Below are 17558 nucleotides of genomic sequence, written 5' to 3'. Positions count from 1 at the left end.
CTGTTATACGAAGACATCAACGATTTTAAAATTAATGCTAAATTAGGATTTCTTTATTCAATCTATACTCAATACGGCCAAATTAAACAAGGACGAGACGCACACCTGTTTTCTTATCGCCCGAACCATTCGATTTATTTCTTTCGAAATTAGTCAGGAACGACAAAGTGAATGGTAAACTTGTACATTGCAGTGCTCTTTGCTGGTGTTCTTTACGCGTTTGCACCCTTCACATCCCGCTAAAAACCAACCCCGTGGATCGGGTACTTGATGGTGCAAGCGTCCATTCGGTCTTCTCCAAGGAAAATTAATCGGTAAGCAATTTCTGTTTAGCATTTATTTATTGTACCTGAACGACTTTTTTTCAAAATTTAATCAACTAAAATTCCCATATGTTTTCGCTATGCAAACTATTTCGGAACGTGGGTCACATTTAAATTGATATGAAAGTGTTTTTGGATAGTTCCGCATAGGGAGACTTAGATATCCAATTTAACGAACCTTCATAGAATTTTTCCACATGCATGCCCCCTAAGAAACCCCTTTCCAGAAAGTTAACCGTCCAAAGCGTCGCAAATTTGTAACCGGGAGAACCTCACAATTTGATTTCTTAAGGAGGGGTGACCATGTGTTAAAAAGGCAGTTTAAAAAACTTAACTGAGGGTTGCAAGTGAACAAAATCTTTAAATATTACCAGTAATATTAAATACCTACACTTTTCATCCCTTAAATAAAATGTATAGTTTTCAACCCATAAATAAAGCCAATTAAAAGTGTGCACAACCTTTCATTTTTTCTTAAATAATAATTGTTAGATTAGCACATTTTTCAAAATTGAGCTTCTAAATGGGGGTGCGAAAGAATTCCGATTTTGATTAAATTTGGCATTTAGGGGTTTTTGAACATGAAAATCACTAATCTGAAATTAGTTTCTGAAAGTTCGAAAATTCCACTGCAAATATTGATCGAACAACGGTCACTAAAGTGAGGCAAATTTAATTGGTAATGTAGCTTCTTCTTCCCTTTGTTGGCATTTGGCAACCCTTACTTCTAAAGTGAAATATTTTTGCCCGACACGCTGCACCCTTGTTTGCCACACATCGAGATGTTGACGCAATTATTCCCGTTGCCTCATCTATCTTCCCATGTTGTGAAGAAACGCTCCTGCATGTGGAGTTTCGGCTTGCGGTAGATGTTCCGAAACTTTTCTATTCCAGGATCGTTTCTCACTGTTTTCCCGAATCCCCAGCGGCTCAGGGGAACTTCTATTTTCTCAGAATCAATGAGTATTCGCTTAAAGAACGTCGGGGCATTTTTCAAGAAATTAAACATTAAAATCGAGAACTTGCCCGAGTTTAGAGGGAAGCTGACGTCACAACGCTAGCCTAGTCCCGAGGTACCGTTTTCTAGCCTCTTACAAATCACGAAATGATTTTGCCCATTACTCCGTCGTTTTTTAAATTTTTTAGTTGTACCGGGTGTTCGTGAGTAATTAAGTCCGAATTATAAGTAAAACAGAAAGTATGAGACTTACCTATTGCAATGGAATTTTTTTTTGAATTTTCAAAATTTCATATTCGCGTTTTTCATGTTCAAAAACTAAATTTCGTCGAAATCAGAATTTTGTTCCGTACCCCCATTTAGGTGTGTGCCCTTTCGTAGTAGGAACCAAAAGAAATGCAATTTTTTTTAGAGTGGCTCCCAAACGAAACACGTGGGACCATCGGTTTATTTGGAAAAAGTTTTTGGTTTGATCCCCTCTATCGCCCTTTTTATTACTTACCTATTTATATATAACACCACTGTATACAGGGTGGTGACTTGCGTAACGCATCATAGGGATTTCAATGTAAAATTCGTAAGATGCGATTATTGGCTCCCCAAATTATTTTAGAGCAAAAATGTATTAAGGTTTTTTGTAGAAAAAAAATTTTTACGTCAATCAACCGTATTAGTTTTCAATTTTTTGCATAATAAAGACGGAAAATTGGAAAAATAAAACTCCCATCTTTTTCAATAATCTGTGATGCCATGGAATTTTATAATACAAAAACTACGCCAATATCCGTCATGCCATGGAATGTCAGCTATAAAACAAATCAAATTCTATCAAAAAGTATTATATTTAGGACAGCGAATTCAATATAAAGCAAGACCAAATTACTAAAAACGGTTTCCTAATATAATAATTTACAATAAATGTTCGAATAAGTCACCATTAACTGCAAGACAGTAACCAAGTCGATCATAAAATCCATTTCGAACTGCTGCTAATTGATAACCGGATATCTTTTTGTTTTAGAAAATTCCATGGCATCGCAGATTATTGAGAAAGATGGGAGTTTTATTTTTCCAATTTTCCGTCTTTATAAGAACAAAATTGAAAACTAATATGGTTGATTGGCGTAAAAAAAATTTTTCTACAAAAAACCTTAATACATTTTTGCTCTAAAATAATTTGGGGAGCCAATAATCGCATGTTATGAATTTTACATTGAAATCCCTATGATGCGTTACGCAAGTCACTACCCTGTATACACCACAATGATAACACCCTGTAAATGGATTGCGGCAATCCGAATGGAAATCTTAAGCTTTTTTCTGAAATAACTTTTAAACTGAAAGTCAAATTTATGCACAATGCTTCATTTTTTTCTGAAACAATCTTAAAATCTGAGTCGTTTTTCTTACATAAACGTAGCAAGTGTGGCATAGTCCGCTTATGGGTTTTTTAAACATTTGCAATTGATATATCTACACTTTCCAACCCTTAAATGCTAATAAAATTTGCGCAAAACCCCCATTTCGTATGAAATAAATTTGAAACTTAGTCGTTTTCCTTATACAGGGTCCTGCAACAATGCGTCGGTCTTTCTTAGCTCATACTTGGAAAAAAATATCAAAAATCTTTTTGTGCAAATGTCATCTATAGATGGTTGCACATCTACCAAAATTATTTATTAACGTACAGGTTGTCCCATTTTTACGGTCTCAATAGACAACTGATTTTTTTAATGGAACACCCTGTATATTTTTAGTTGTTTCGATGTCATTTTTTAACCTCTGCATGGAAACCTATTCACTTTTTGGTTTTTTGTCAATGTTAACAAATAATTAATTTTTTTCCATTAATTGCCCATAAGCAAGCACCACTTTGAAAAAATTGATTTTGCATCCCCCTGAAAAGAGGTGTTTTTTTAAGTTGTGAATATCTCATTTTAAAGTTGAGCCGTTTCGAAGTTTCATTTACTTCATTTTTTGACATCTGTAAAAAAAATGAACACTAAAGCGCATTTTCGAAAGTGACATTTTTCGATTTTTTGGCCATAACTTCGCTATTTGTGGAGCTACAAGGAACTATGAATGAGACTTTGTATCTCTTACGGTTTACGAGATCGCCATTGTGAAAATAAAAAAAAACTCACCCGGTATATTATATCATATTTTATTTTTCACATTTGTTAATGACCGTCAGCCATTTTTATTGATTGGCATCGGCTACCTTAGTTACCATGAATTCATGGACTACTATTTAAAAACCGTACAAAATAAGGTTTTTATTTTTGGGTCATGGTTAAAATTAAAAAAAAAATGTAGGAAACAGCAATGTGTTGAAAGATATACAGGGTATTGAATTTAAAAAAATACCAACTATGGGTCAAATCTCAGAAAGGGTCGTCTAAGAATTTTTGCACTACGCCACTGGATTCTACGTAAAAATATCTAAAATTGGCGTAGCTTTTGATTGTGTTTGTGGTATTCTCAAAAGTTTCTTAAAAACGGCATAGAAGTCGTGAAAACCGCAAGTCGCTATCTTTATGAACAGCTGAGATGCACTCAACCAAAATAGCACATGTTGCCTTTGTTTAAAAATGTATCACTTTTCAGATCTCGTAATGAAGGAAAGAGTGCTGGCATCTACTTTGAACGATTGCTGCTAGCCATTCCCATATGCCCTTAGCTCGCCAATCAAAATCAAACGGTATGGATGGTTGCATCTCCCTATGTTTAATGGTTCTTCGTGAGAAAGACCTAAGGGTAAGTTTCCACTTTTTAATTTGTGATTATGAATAAACTATAAAATCTCAACCCTTAAATAAACGCCAAAAAATAAACACGGTGGCTTAATTTTTTGGGAAATAATTTCCAACCCGTTTTTACCGAAATCTTACTAGTTTTATTTGAAAATATTTTACTTTTCAGTTATTGGCGGTGCCTCCCAAGTGGTGCGGTTGAGCAATGTTCCTTCTGAACTTTCGATTAGTCGTGCTTCCGGGCGAGAGCAAAACAATAAGGCTAAGGGTAAATTTCGATTTTATGAAATATATCTATCGTAGTACGCAAATCAAAATCTGATCTCTTCAAAAATCAAAAACGATAAACCTTCTAGAAGCCACTAGTCACGTTCCAGATTCCAGATGGGCAGCGTTATAAAGGTAGGAAGATCATCGTACATTTTAGATGACCTTCGTAGTAGTGAATTTTCTCAGAATCTCATCATCTTGGTAACGAAAGATTGCTAGCAATTCTTCTTAGAATGGTCTCTTTCACGGTATGACTATGAATTCATAGCCATATCAATTCTATGGAGTAAACTGAACCAGACTGAAAAGAAATACTGCAGGAAATTCATCCATTCCCAAGGTGATTGTGGTACTCCATTCGTTATTACATAAAGTTCAGCTTCATCATTTCGAAAAGAAGGTGATTGTCTGAAACCCAAAGGAAATTTTCATTTAATAATCAGTAGATAATAATTGATTATAAACGAACACGCTTTATATATGAAATGTTATGGAGTCTGTTGGGGTTAGCGTACTAATCTGATCCATTTTTCACAGCGTTAGTGCCTTACTGCAAGAAACTGTGGGCGTCTGTAGTGGTGAGGATCACATCTGATTGGGTCCACGTCCACGCTCAAGCCCATTGGAACAAGATTCAAGAAAGAAACCAGGTAACTGTTTTTGTACTTTGCACACATTTTGAGTAGTTCTGCAATCATGATGACTTAACTATATTCAAAACCGCGTCAATAGATTTATTTGAAAATGCTTTATTTTACAGTTAGTAGCAGCGCCAGAAGTCCGCGAACCTGTACCGAAGCGGTGTGTCGTCCCGTCTGTGGTGAATGGTCCGTCCCAGGCAAGACCGAATTAATAAGGCTAAGGGTAAGTTTTTACTTTCTAATTAAAGAATCTGCATCCTCTACTGTTAGCCCTCTTGACAAACACGCACATCCACAGGAAACACATTTGGCTTCGTTTCAATATTTTTAGTGAAATATGTAACTCAGCGCTATTTCAATAACTAAATAAATAAAAGCCTGTTATCTGAAAATTTGGCAATTAATTATTTAATTTCTGTAAGGGTACTTTGACACTAGCAGTAGATAATTTTGCCAGTGCTCTTCGCGTACATAACTAAACTTTGTTCTTTGTTTCAGATTCGAGAAGGGCAGCCTTATAAAGGTAGGATTTTTTTCTCTTATACATTGCCCTTTGCATTTTATATTATGTATTTAGCAGTGGAGAAAAGTGATTAGTGCAAGGCAGATCAACGGCTGTTTTTAGCTGAGTCTCGTGTAGTAGTAGGCGAGTTGTGGCCATTTTCTCATTATCTTGGTAACGTGAGATTGCCGGCAGTGATTCTTAAGTTGTTTTTTTCGCGAGATCAATCGGCCTACTTCATATTAAGCAGTATGACTATGAATTCATAGCCATACCAATTTTGTGAAGTGAACGGTTGTTTCTGCGAACGACTGTGAAGAAGTACTGCTGGCAATTCTTTCGTTGCTAAGGTGAATGTCTTCGGAAATGGTTGCACCTCGTCTACTATTACACAGGGGCCAGCTTCATCACAAAAGGTGAGTGTCTGCATCACAAAGGGAACGTTCGTTTGTTAATCGATTAAATCTTGGATGAGATAGAAGATTGATTACTAAACGAACACTCTTTCTATAATTATTTAAACTGAGAGGTTTGCCTACTAACCTCGTGCATTGTTCCCAGTGTCCCAGAATCACCGCGCGTTCTTCATCTACACAGTTCCTGGGATCTTCTCGAATCTTCTGGACACGATGTAAATAATCGCGGTAAGTACGCAACTTTCTCACAGATTTATCAAAATTTTGGATCGTGATTTTGTACTCTTTTGTTATTATTTATTATCAGCAACATTTTTTACTTAATCCGGATCGTACAGTCATCTAAATTTGGTACTTTGGTTTCGTACTTTTTGTACTAATTTGACCCATAAGCAACAAATATTGTAGTACTACCGTTCACTCGCGAGACCTAAGTTTATTCTCTGACCGAAGATGCAAACTTTTCCGCTTGGGAGCTACATTTCCCAATATCCTAATATTATTTTTATTTATTGTTTATTTGTTTTCTTAATGCACTCCGGATGTCTGAAGACGGGATGTCGTGAATTTAGATCATATTTATTTATCTTAATTAGAGCAAACTGCGAATTCAGCATGAGGTCATTTTAGTATCGTGGAAACTGCAACGTTGCACATGTTGGTAGGATTTGGAAATGATTTAGTATCTTTGCTTTTTATTTGATTCGTAGAGCGGGAATTAAACAAACTATTTAACGATTAAAGATGACCGTCTGCGTTAATAAGAAGTCATTTTGTAGGTGTTCTTTAATTTAAAAGGAATAGACGGGATTAGTTTTAGGAAACAAATTAGATGATTCGTGGTTAAACGCGCAGGAGCATGATCCTTAGAGAAAATTATAATTAATCAATTAGCGTTAGGTCATCAGTGTCGCCAGTTACGTACGGAGGATATAACGGGTTTCGTTTGGGAACCACTCTCAAAAAAGTAGTGAAATTTGCATTTCTATAATTTTTTCCCAGCATTCATGAGTTAAAAAGACTGGTGGTACGTCTTTGAATGGGTTTTGGGGTATGTCGTTTTCGATTTTGCAAAAATTGTTTCAAATACCTAAATGGGAGTACGAAAAAATTTTAATTTTGACGAAATTTGGTATCTGGGGATTTATGAATATGAAAATAGCGAATTTGAAATTAATTTTGAAAATTCGAAAAAAATTCTACTGCCATACAATGAAAATGGAGAGAATTCCACGAAATTTGTTATGTGCATACTTGGTGAGTTAAGGAACAAAATTGTCGAATCACTTTTCAAGCAATTTATACTCAACTGAAAATTAGTCCTTCGGGTCAGAAAGTGTCTTCCGTCTACTAGTGAGTCATTTAATTTCGCTTGTCGCAAATAATACCGATGTAAGTTAAGGAATTAATTTGGTATTAAAAAATTCGATGTGCCGATGATAATACCCACCTAGGCTAAAAAGGTTCCACTTAAAGTGCTTATTAAAATCAAATTTTCAAAAACTAATTCCAGATTCGTGATTTTCATGTTCAAAAACCCCCAGATACCATATTTCGTAGAAATCAGATCTTTTTTCGCACCTCCGTTTAAGTGTGCCCTTTTTCGTGGTAAGAATTTTGAATTTTTTTTTTTAATGCAAAGACCCCAAAGTCACCACTTTTCTTAAGGTGGCTCCCAAACCAAATATATTGGATCCTCTATTTATTTAAAAAAGGTGCTTCTTTTGATCCCCTCTACTACCCAATTTTTTACATACTTATATGTAACACCCTGTACAAGAAATTTTATGGTCACTTGGCGTTTAATTTTGCAAATGAGCAATTTTAAAGTTTTCAGAAAATCAAAGTTTAAATTCAATTTTCAGAGAAATATAGCGAAGGATTGTAAGTATGTAAACGTAAATTTATCTCAGGAGCTAGCCGTAGGTCATGTAATTTATTTCAAAGAAAGGGAACTTCCTTTGTATGCAAAGCCTGAATACTTTTTAAGATGTATCTTAAAAATTTAAAAAATGTACTTTAAACGGTAATGATGCACATTATCTTTTAAAGTACTTTTTTAAATTTTCAAGATACATCTTAAAAAGTATTCTTTATAACTAGTACGTTTTTTAACAATAAATGATCTATTTTAAAGGTGTTTGTTTAGAAAAATTCAAAACAATACTTTTTAAAAACACGAAAGAAAAAAATAAATATTCTATTAATCCTTAATTACAAAATAAGGCAAAGGGAAATAAATTCAATTTTTTACAATATATTTGTAAATTTTTGCAAAAATTCTTAACAATAGGTGAGCTCATAGTAGAGGAATGATTATTACTAATATTCATAGAGCAATAAAAATGATGATAGTAGTGTTTGTTTTTTTCCATAATTTTTCTGGACTTCGTACTTCTTCAGCCATTTCTTTCTTCTTCCTTTGATTTTTGTTATTTTAGTTGTGTAATTATAATACAAATAATATACCTATGTTTAGGTTTTTGTATTTTGAAATTTATATGTGCTTGATTTTAAAGGGATTTTCCATTGAAATTATGTGTAACTCATCTCCACTGCGAAAAAATGTGGATTTTTTGTTCAAAAACTACAAAAACCAAAATAGAAAGTTTTAAATAAGAATAGAAGAAAAATACAAAATAAAAATTATCTTTTTCTGGATTTTTTGAAAAAATGGCTAATTGGGGATAAACGACTTATTTTAGATATCATGTGTAATGCATAATTACACAAAAATTGAAAAGGGGTCGAAACATGCATACTAGGGGTGGAATTTTGATATAAATCTCCCTGTAATTTCGTCCTTCAACAATGCCCCGACAATATATGCGTTGATGATGAACCCACGCACTAATGGCCCTCCCTGTATATGTTAAATTTTTAATCCATTTCTTATATACATCCTCAGGGTAGTGGATAGTTGTTCTACATATGTTCTTTTTTAGGTATGAGGGGTCTAAACTATTGAATGTGTGGTTGAAATTTAGCTGACAAACCATCCAAATTTTCGTTTTTCCAATCCTAGGTCGGCAAAGACACAAAGTCTGTCTTAAACTTTAACTAAATAAAAAACGGCGGACAAACACAGTGTTGTTCCTTATATACCTAATCCAGAAAGAAAAGAAATTGGGGTCGTGCGTGATAAGTTGAACATTTTCTTTACTGTAAGATTATCTTATCTTGGTACCTTAAACAAATTAGTGCGCTACAACAATTTAACTGCGTCTGCTTGGATAATGAAAAAAAACTCAAGTGAAACGGAAAAACGGACACGCGGTTTACCATAAGAACGGAAGCATCTATCTATCTGCACATCCTGCCCGCGGTCTTTCCAATTTTTCAGGACAAAACGTTTCATGTTTCGGCGTTTGACGGTTCGCGTAACGCGCATAAAAAATACTGGACGGGTGTTTCGGGTCGTTTCTTCTTTGCGCCCTCCCTTGCTGCGTCGAGGAAATGGAGCCGAAAAGTCCCGGCTACGAGAAGCTCGTCAACGAGAAGCGGTCGCCGAATATTTCGCCTGCCGGTAAAAAGCGTTTGCGTTTCAAGTTCGGCCGTATGCTCAGCACCGGTAATCTGAAGGCGAGCTCGACGCCTGCGAGCCCGACGACCCCAAGACTTTCGCCACACATTTTCGAGTCGAACTCTTTGGAATCTGTGCGGCGATCTTTCGGGTGAGCAAATTTGCGTTAAATTCGGAAACGGAAGCGGTGACAGTACTTACACGAAACTACGCAGTATTTAGATCATGACGAATTTTTCGCTACTTTATCATGGAATCGATCAGACGAGCCAATGAAGTGCATAATGGATACGTAATTCAGGTTTAATTTGGTTTTGAGGGCGCGCAATCTGTCAGCCGGTTGTTAACAACACATTAGTTTCTATTTTTGTAAGCATTCCTTTCCATTTCCACTCGCCAAGAAAAAGCGAATATTTTGTAGCCATTGAAATGTGCATTGCCAATCTTTTAGTAGGGTGCTCCTGTGTTTAAATTTAAGTCTCAATTACCAAACACGCCCTTACAGCAATTCCGAAATAATTCTCTTCATATCGGTATTATACCAAGTTCTACCGAAAAATCGTGCATTCCTAAACCGTAATTGGGGGTTCAAGAAAAAAATAATTTTTCAATATTCGAAATTTGTGCAAAACTTAGTATCCCGGTGTGTCTAAATCAGATTTTTAGAAACCTGCAAGATTTGGATGTCAAGAACCCTTCGGATTTTGACTTACTACAAAATTTTCCATCTCTTTTCCACCTCGCCAATAAAAAGACAACACTAAATTGACAGGACAGCAATTTCATTTCCAAATAGTTCCACATGCGCCTTCCTCTAGTACAATGAATTTTTACAATACGTAGACTTTTGTTAGAACCTTTTAACGTAATTTCGATTGAAATGGCCACCTCATTATGTAATGATAAATAACCTAAATGTTCAAATTTCACACAGCACATACAGTCAGTTTCAAATTAAGTCGGCACTATTACTAACTACCTTGGGTGTACAGTTAGAAAGGCGGTTAAATTACCAAAATTGTGTATTTTTGGGTAATCTAAATATCCAAAAAAAAAAACATCATCGCATTTTTTAGAAAATAAGAAAAATGCGACTTTTTTATATTAAAGACCCTGTATATTATTACATCATATGACAGCTTATTACATTTTAAATTAGCCAAAATACTGGAAATAAACAAGATTTTTCAATTATTTTCAGTTCCATCCAGTTAGTTATTCAAGTTTTTTTTTTAAATTACTTATTTCAACTTTTATTCTTTCTTGTTTTGTTAACAGTCTACTATAATGAGACCTATTTCTAGTTATTGTTTTAGAAAGATACTGTTATCTATTTTTATCATTTATATTTTTTATGGATAACCAGATCGAAATGAAAATAATTGAAACAGCAATTCGATCATGGTGCATTAAAAACTTTGGGAAGAACTGAATAAGCTGTGTAATAATACACAGGGCGTTACATATAAAAAGTCGCATTTTTGTTATTATCTGAAAAATGAGATGTTATTTTGTTTTTTGTACACAGATTTGGATTCAGTAGACAAAAATACACAATTTTGGTAATTGAACCGTCTTTCTAACTCTACAACAAAGAAAGTTAGCAATAGTGTCGACTTAGTTTGGGGTAGACTGTGTGGCTGATAAGTTTAGAAACGGTCGATTATCAGGGAAAGGTTATCGAAAGTTTTGAGGTTCTTTAAAGTCTACTAGGAACTAGGCAGTAATAATTTTAATTATACAGGGTGAATCATAAAAGTGTGGCACACCCAAATTGCATTTTTTCCATTCCGAATATATCAATTACTTAATTTACCTACAGTGTACTCGTAGATGTTTAGAGATCATATGATCAAACATTCATTTGTGCAATTACAAGGTTTACTTCTGCGAATTCCGCATATAAGAAACAATACGACTGTATGTAGCATTGGAACACATATCTCGTTGACTCCAATTATCCAGATAAATTCTTTCTATTAATAAAAACCAATATTCGTTTGGGAAGACACTTTGAAACCTTGAAATTTTGTACAGGTTTACAAATCCTCTTTCACGTACTTCTGCGAAAAAATCAAATCCAACAGTGTGCTTTTTTGTATGCCTTTTAATTTCAGTATACAATTTTCCACACATTTTTCAAATATTCATCCCCTAATTCACTATGGTGCGTTCTTAAATGGCCGTTCGAACCAGTGGTGCATTTCTTGGGATGCCTTTTCGATTCTGTATACAATTTTCCGTTTCCTAAACAACTACATCATAACTCGCCCCTGAAACCATGAGGTTTCGAAAATTCCAATAAATAATCTGTATAGTAACGTAATCGAAAATTTTAGAAGCATTGTCCATATCACATATAATAAAAATGAGTAGTGCGCATGCGCGGGCTGCGCAATGCCAACGTGATTATTATACAGGGTGTCTTAAATTGAGTAGGATAACATGGCTATCTTTGTTATTATTATACTTACAGATTTGGTTAAATTGGGAAGTATAGTTTTTGATGCTAATGGATATTTTGTAATTTTTTCTCTATCGAGTGACGTAAAAATCCAATATGGCGTCCATTGAAAATACGTTGATGTCAGTATCACGAAACCGCCATTTTAAAAAAAAATTTTCTACTTTCATTGAATTTATCCAATCTTGCAACTTTTATTTGAAACTTTTTTCTATAGCTCTTTGTTACTAAAATATTTGAACTTTTTAAAAATGGCGATTTTCACTTTTTTTCAATTATCTACGCAACGAATTATTTTTTTCAAAATCTCGCATCGGAATATCCATTGGCATCAAAAACTCCACAACTTTGCCAATTTAACCCAATCTGTAAGTATAATAATAACAAAGATAGCCATGTTATCCTACTCAATTTAAGACACCCTGTAGATATTTTTTTGAAATTTTAAATAAATGTGAATGTATTGGTCGTGGTATTGACGATTCTTATAACGATAAAAGCAAATTCATAATTCACAGTCATTCCGAATTCAAAAGTCGGGATTTCGACATGAGATTGTTTTTGTAAAAAGTCAAAGGTTGAATTACTAAATATTGATCCCTATATATCGTGCATAAAACTTCTGCCCCACGTCAATGACCTTACCTGACAATTTTTTTTATTCATTCCAGAAATACGAGTGACGGATGCAAAGTAGAAGGAGGACGCCTGGCCCCGCCTTCGCCACGCCCACTTTCGTACAATATAAGGTCAGCGTTTTAATTTTTTTTTTTACACACAAAATAACAGACAATCATTTATTGTATTACATACATGAAGTAAATTATTGACTTAATTTATACTGATATTATAATCACATATCACATAGTGCAACAATGAACCGGCGACTTGCCACCCCGTTTGCAACACGCAACCATTAACAAAAATAGAATTAGAATAAGATTAACAAATACAACTGGAAACTTAGTAAAAGCATTTCCCCTCCGTTTATTTATCCCTATAAAATACGATGGCGTAAAATTTACTAGTAATTATTGGCATGGTTCTTACTATAGTTAGAGATTTACTAACCTAAACGGACGACGCGCGTCCGTTGGCTGATTAATCAACAATACATAGAATCTAACAACCTTGCTGCATCAGCAAATTCGCTAATTTGAAGACTCTCCACCACGCGGTCAGCGCCGGCGTTGGCCTCTCTTGGGTCTGCTGCCGTTGCTGTGTGTCCTCGGAGACTGTGCTTGTGGAGTCGTTTTTGCTTGCTTCCTTGTGGCCGTTGCCGCCGTTGATTGTTGGGGACGTCATAATTGCGACGGATTTGTTCTGAAATTACGATGCGACGGTTAGATCGTATGTATGTACGTGGCTTTATCTGTATTGATGGTACTAATTATAGCATTAAAGTCATTTATTGTTATCTAAGTGGAACGAGGAGCTACTTTGGTTTGATTTAGTTTTTGTATTACACTCTACCGCTTAGTGGATTGTTCGTATTAATCTTTTAAAAGTTCATTTCGTCACAGATCAAACCCTTAAATAAGGTTAATACAACCAATACAGTTCATTTTTTTAACATGATTTTTTTGTAATGTATAAGGGGCCACCAGCTGAATTTAGGGGTGTTTTAATACTGACTACATCAAATATTGTATATATTGAAGATCGTCATAGCTCAATCACGGGCCTTTTTTGAAAATGATTTTTGTTTGTAATAAAAATGTATAAGGGGTTACCAGCCGAATTTAGGGGTGTTTTAACACTGAAGATCGTCATAGATCATAGATACAAGTTTATACAATCAGGGTTGGTTTTTTGAAAATGATTTTTTATTTCTTATGCAAATTTACCTGCCGAATTTAGGGGCGTTTTACACTGATGATATCAAATATTGTGGTTAATTGAAGCGTCATAGATCAACCCTTAAATAAAAAATCGGATCGGAGATATCCTTAAATAAAGGGTAATACAAGTTTATACAATCACGAGTCATTTTTAGAAACACATATTTTTTTGCTTTGTAATGCAAGGGGTATAAGGGGTGTTACCAGCGGAATTTAGGGGTGGTTTAACACTGACTATGTCAAATCATTTGAAACTAAAAATAGTTTGCTGGAAATTTTTTTAAAAGAAGCGCTGTATGAAACATTTTTGTGCACTTTAAAAATTTAAGGGAGAAATTTTTAAATAAATTTAGGTTCAAAATAAAGATTTCGAACTATTTCAAAAATATTGCGACTGAATACATCGTAGTGTAAGTACCTCAAGAAGGTTTTTTGAGTGAAGCGCTGTATGAAACATTTTTTGTGCACCCTTCCACCCTAAAAATTTAAGGGAGAAATTTCTAAATACATTCCCGTTCCAATTAGGGATTTCGAACAATTTCAAGAATATTGCGACTGAATATATCGTAGTGTATCTCAAGAAAATAGTTTGTTGGATATTTTTCGAAAGAAGCTCGGTATGAAACATTTTTTGTTCACTTTTCTACCCTAAAAATTTAAGGGAGAACTTTCTACTTAAATTTTGGTTCAAGTTAGGGATTGCGATCAATTTCAAAAATATTGCGGTTGAATATATCGTTGTGTAAGTATCTGAAGAAGGTTTTTTTAAAGAAGCGTAGTATGAAACTTTATTCCACCCTATAAATTTCAGGGAGAAATTTTTAAATAAATTTTGGTTCAAATTAGGGATTTCAAACAATTTCAAAAATATTGCGGCTTAATGTATTGTAGTGTGTCTCAAGAAAATAGTTTGTTGGAAATTTTTTTAAAGAAGCGCTTTGTGAAACATTTTTTGTGCACCCTTCCACCCTAAAAATTGAAGGGAGAAATTTCTTAATACATTTCGGTTCAAATCAGGGATTTCGAACAATTTCAAGAATATTGCTCCTGATTATATCGTAGTGTATCTCAAGAAAATAATTTGTTGGATATTTTTCGAAAGAAGCTCGGTATGAAACATTTTTTGTTAACTTTTCTACCCTAAAAATTTAAGGGAGAACTTTCTACTTAAATTTTGGTTCAAGTTAGGGATTGCGATCAATTTCAAAAATATTGCGGTTGAATATATCGTAGTGTAAGTATCTCAAGAAGGTTTTTTTGCAGAAGCGCAGTATGAAACTTTTTTTGCACCTTTCCACCCTATAAATTTCAGGGAGAAATTTTTAAATAAATTTTGGTTCAAATTAGGGATTTCAAACAATTTCAAAAATATTGCAGCTTAATATATTGTAGTGTGTCTCAAGAAAATAGTTTGTTAAAGGTTTTTTAAAAGAAGCTCTGTAAGAAACATTTTTGTGCACCTTTCCACCCTATAAATTTAATGGAGAAGTTTTAAAAATAAATTTTTGGTCAAATTAGGGATTTCGAACAATTTCAAAAATATTGTAGAAAATTGTTTGTTGGGGTTTTTTTTTTAAAGAAGTGCGGTATGAAACATTTTTTGTGCATTTTTTCCGAGACCTTCCCACCTTAAAAATTTAAGGGAGAAATTACTAAATAAATCTTGGTTGAAACTAGGGATTTTGAATAATTTCAAAAATATTGCGGCTGAATATATCGTAGTGTATCTCAAGAAAATAGTCTGTTGAAGATTTGTTTAAAGAAGCTCGGTTATCCAAACATTTTTTGTGCACTTCCCACCCTACAAATTTAAGGGAGAAATGTCTGAATGAATTCTGGTTCAAATTCAGAAAAATGTGAAGAATATTAGAACTGAATATTTCGTGGTTTTCAAGAAACGACTAGCTAATTCGTGAATGTTTAGCCTAGGTACATATTCTGGCCTTACAATAAAAGAACATTGAATTACAAAAGCGGCCTAATTTTCGGTATACGCACGACCGAAAAGAAAGTTTGACATTTTTGAGAACTTTCCGATTGCTTTTAGCTTGCGAAAGACATTGACATTAAGCGTCAATCGTTAATTAGACTAAGGTCGCGGAAACGGCTTCATCTAAATCGCGAACGATTTTCAATGGCAACGCGAAAAATCGATGTGAAAATGGGTCAGTTTGTTGTACTACCAAAAGGGGTGTAGGCCCCCAAAATTTATTCGACTATGGGCAATCATTTTAAACGAAAGTTACGTCATGGCCAGAAGTAATTTAAAACACGAGTGGGCCGCTACTATAATCCTATTAGGTTACACGCGCTCTTTTTCCTCTCGCTTACATAATGACAAAATCAATTTTTAAATTAAGCAAATTGGCTGGAAAAGGCAAAGTTTATGGCTCTATTTGAGCGTAGGTCAACTCCCTTGCAATTAGATTAGATTTGTTGTGGTTTGGTGACCTAGTTTTGGGAAACGCGACGATCTTAAGGCACTAACAGTTGGAGCAGGATGTTATGGCTTTGCACGCGTGTTTTGGTGGGAGGACAACTGTTAGCCTTGATGGGTTTTGTAATAATTTTAAAAATGATGTAAGAGATGCGTTGGAAAATCAAAATTTTGACCCAATTTGCGGTATGCAAAAGGTGCAAAAATGAGAAAAGCAGGCTTACCTTTAAAGTTCGCGTGGAACAGCACAGTACTCGCAGAATCAAAACAGCGATCGAGAGTGAACGTTATTGAGAACCAACTGCTCGAGCATTACTATCACCACAAGTTAGAAAAAAATTTTTACCATCATTTCAGCTAGGGAGCCACTTGCAATAATCCGCTTCTATCAGCAAAGACCAATACTATACCTTAGATTTGACCCACATTTCGCGTGGCGGGAGAACAATCCCACCATTCTCCTACCGTAAGGCCCAAACTCGTATCCGAACGGCTTCTGATCAATATTGCTCTACACAGTCAGCTGACGAAGTTCCTCGTTTCTAAAATATCATTGCGCTAAGAGTGAGATTTGCTCGACGGCGGCCAAAACAAATCCCCCGATTTCACGCATGGCACTTTCAACACACATATCGGACATAATGAAGGCATTATACAACCGATTAATTTCCCTAATCATCCTTTACGTAACACTTTCAAAATGATGCGCTTTGTTTGGAATTGGGAAACGTCAGCGCTATAGGTCATCCATCATTTTCTCTCATTGGAGGGCATTGGACGCGGGTTTGCTCTCTTGCTTGACCCAATTTTACTATCGTTTGATTGACGCGTTTAATTTTAATTATCATCGAGTACAAATGCCGATACCGCCAGTTAATTCAAACGTACGAAGACATGTGCGCCATCTTTATTTCCGTAGCGCTACTGTGTTTTGGGTAGATGCACCAGAAATAGAATGCTGGACGAAAGTTGCGACCACGTGGAAGAGATGGAAGCTTGTGTTCAGATCGAGCGCACCTTTTGGATGAAATATGAGTTTCTCTAGGCATCATGATGGAAATTCGATGAAAACAACCTGAGAAATTAAACAATGGTTGAGGAAAACATGAAGAGATTTTAAGAGCTTGAGAGGGCCTTAAGAAAACTTGAGGGAACATAAGAACCACTTAAGAATAGCTTGAAAAGAATATCAAAGGGACTTGAGCGAAGAAAATTTTGAAGGGAACGTGAAGAGTATTAGATGAGATCTGTAGGAAGTCCTGACGAGAAGAAGGTTTCCTGACGAGAGAAACAGTTTCCTAAAGTCTTTTAGAGTCCGTAGGAATGTTTGAAAGATTTTAAGGGACTTTAAGAAATTTTGGAGATTTACTGATATCCCCCTCCCTCCATCTTTTAGATCCTAGGAGTCTATGAATTTTTGAGCATTTAAG

The 17558-nt window shown here is 34.9% G+C and overlaps 1 protein-coding gene and 1 long non-coding RNA gene across 2 annotated transcripts; one reads left to right on the top strand and one right to left on the bottom strand.

The window, feature by feature from the left end:
* Nucleotides 1–9227: 9227 nt before the first annotated feature.
* Nucleotides 9228–12612, top strand: LOC116178293. The gene is made up of 2 exons (XM_031497753.1): nt 9228–9537; nt 12522–12612. The coding sequence occupies exons 1-2, from the start codon at nt 9320–9322 to the stop codon at nt 12610–12612; spliced, it is 309 nt and encodes a 102-aa protein (XP_031353613.1). The 5' UTR covers nt 9228–9319.
* Nucleotides 12613–12633: 21 nt separating this feature from the next.
* Nucleotides 12634–16725, bottom strand: LOC116178577. The gene is made up of 2 exons (XR_004146865.1): nt 16353–16725; nt 12634–13173 (listed from the first exon to the last, which is right to left on the bottom strand). It is a non-coding gene; the product is annotated as an uncharacterized LOC116178577 (long non-coding RNA).
* Nucleotides 16726–17558: the final 833 nt, after the last annotated feature.

Source organism: Photinus pyralis, unplaced genomic scaffold, assembly GCF_008802855.1.
Source record: "Photinus pyralis isolate 1611_PpyrPB1 unplaced genomic scaffold, Ppyr1.3 Ppyr1.4_LG8, whole genome shotgun sequence".
Lineage (NCBI taxonomy): Eukaryota > Metazoa > Arthropoda > Insecta > Coleoptera > Lampyridae > Photinus > Photinus pyralis.
Note: the sequence above shows the minus strand (reverse complement) of the source record. Positions and strands in the feature narration are given on the sequence as shown.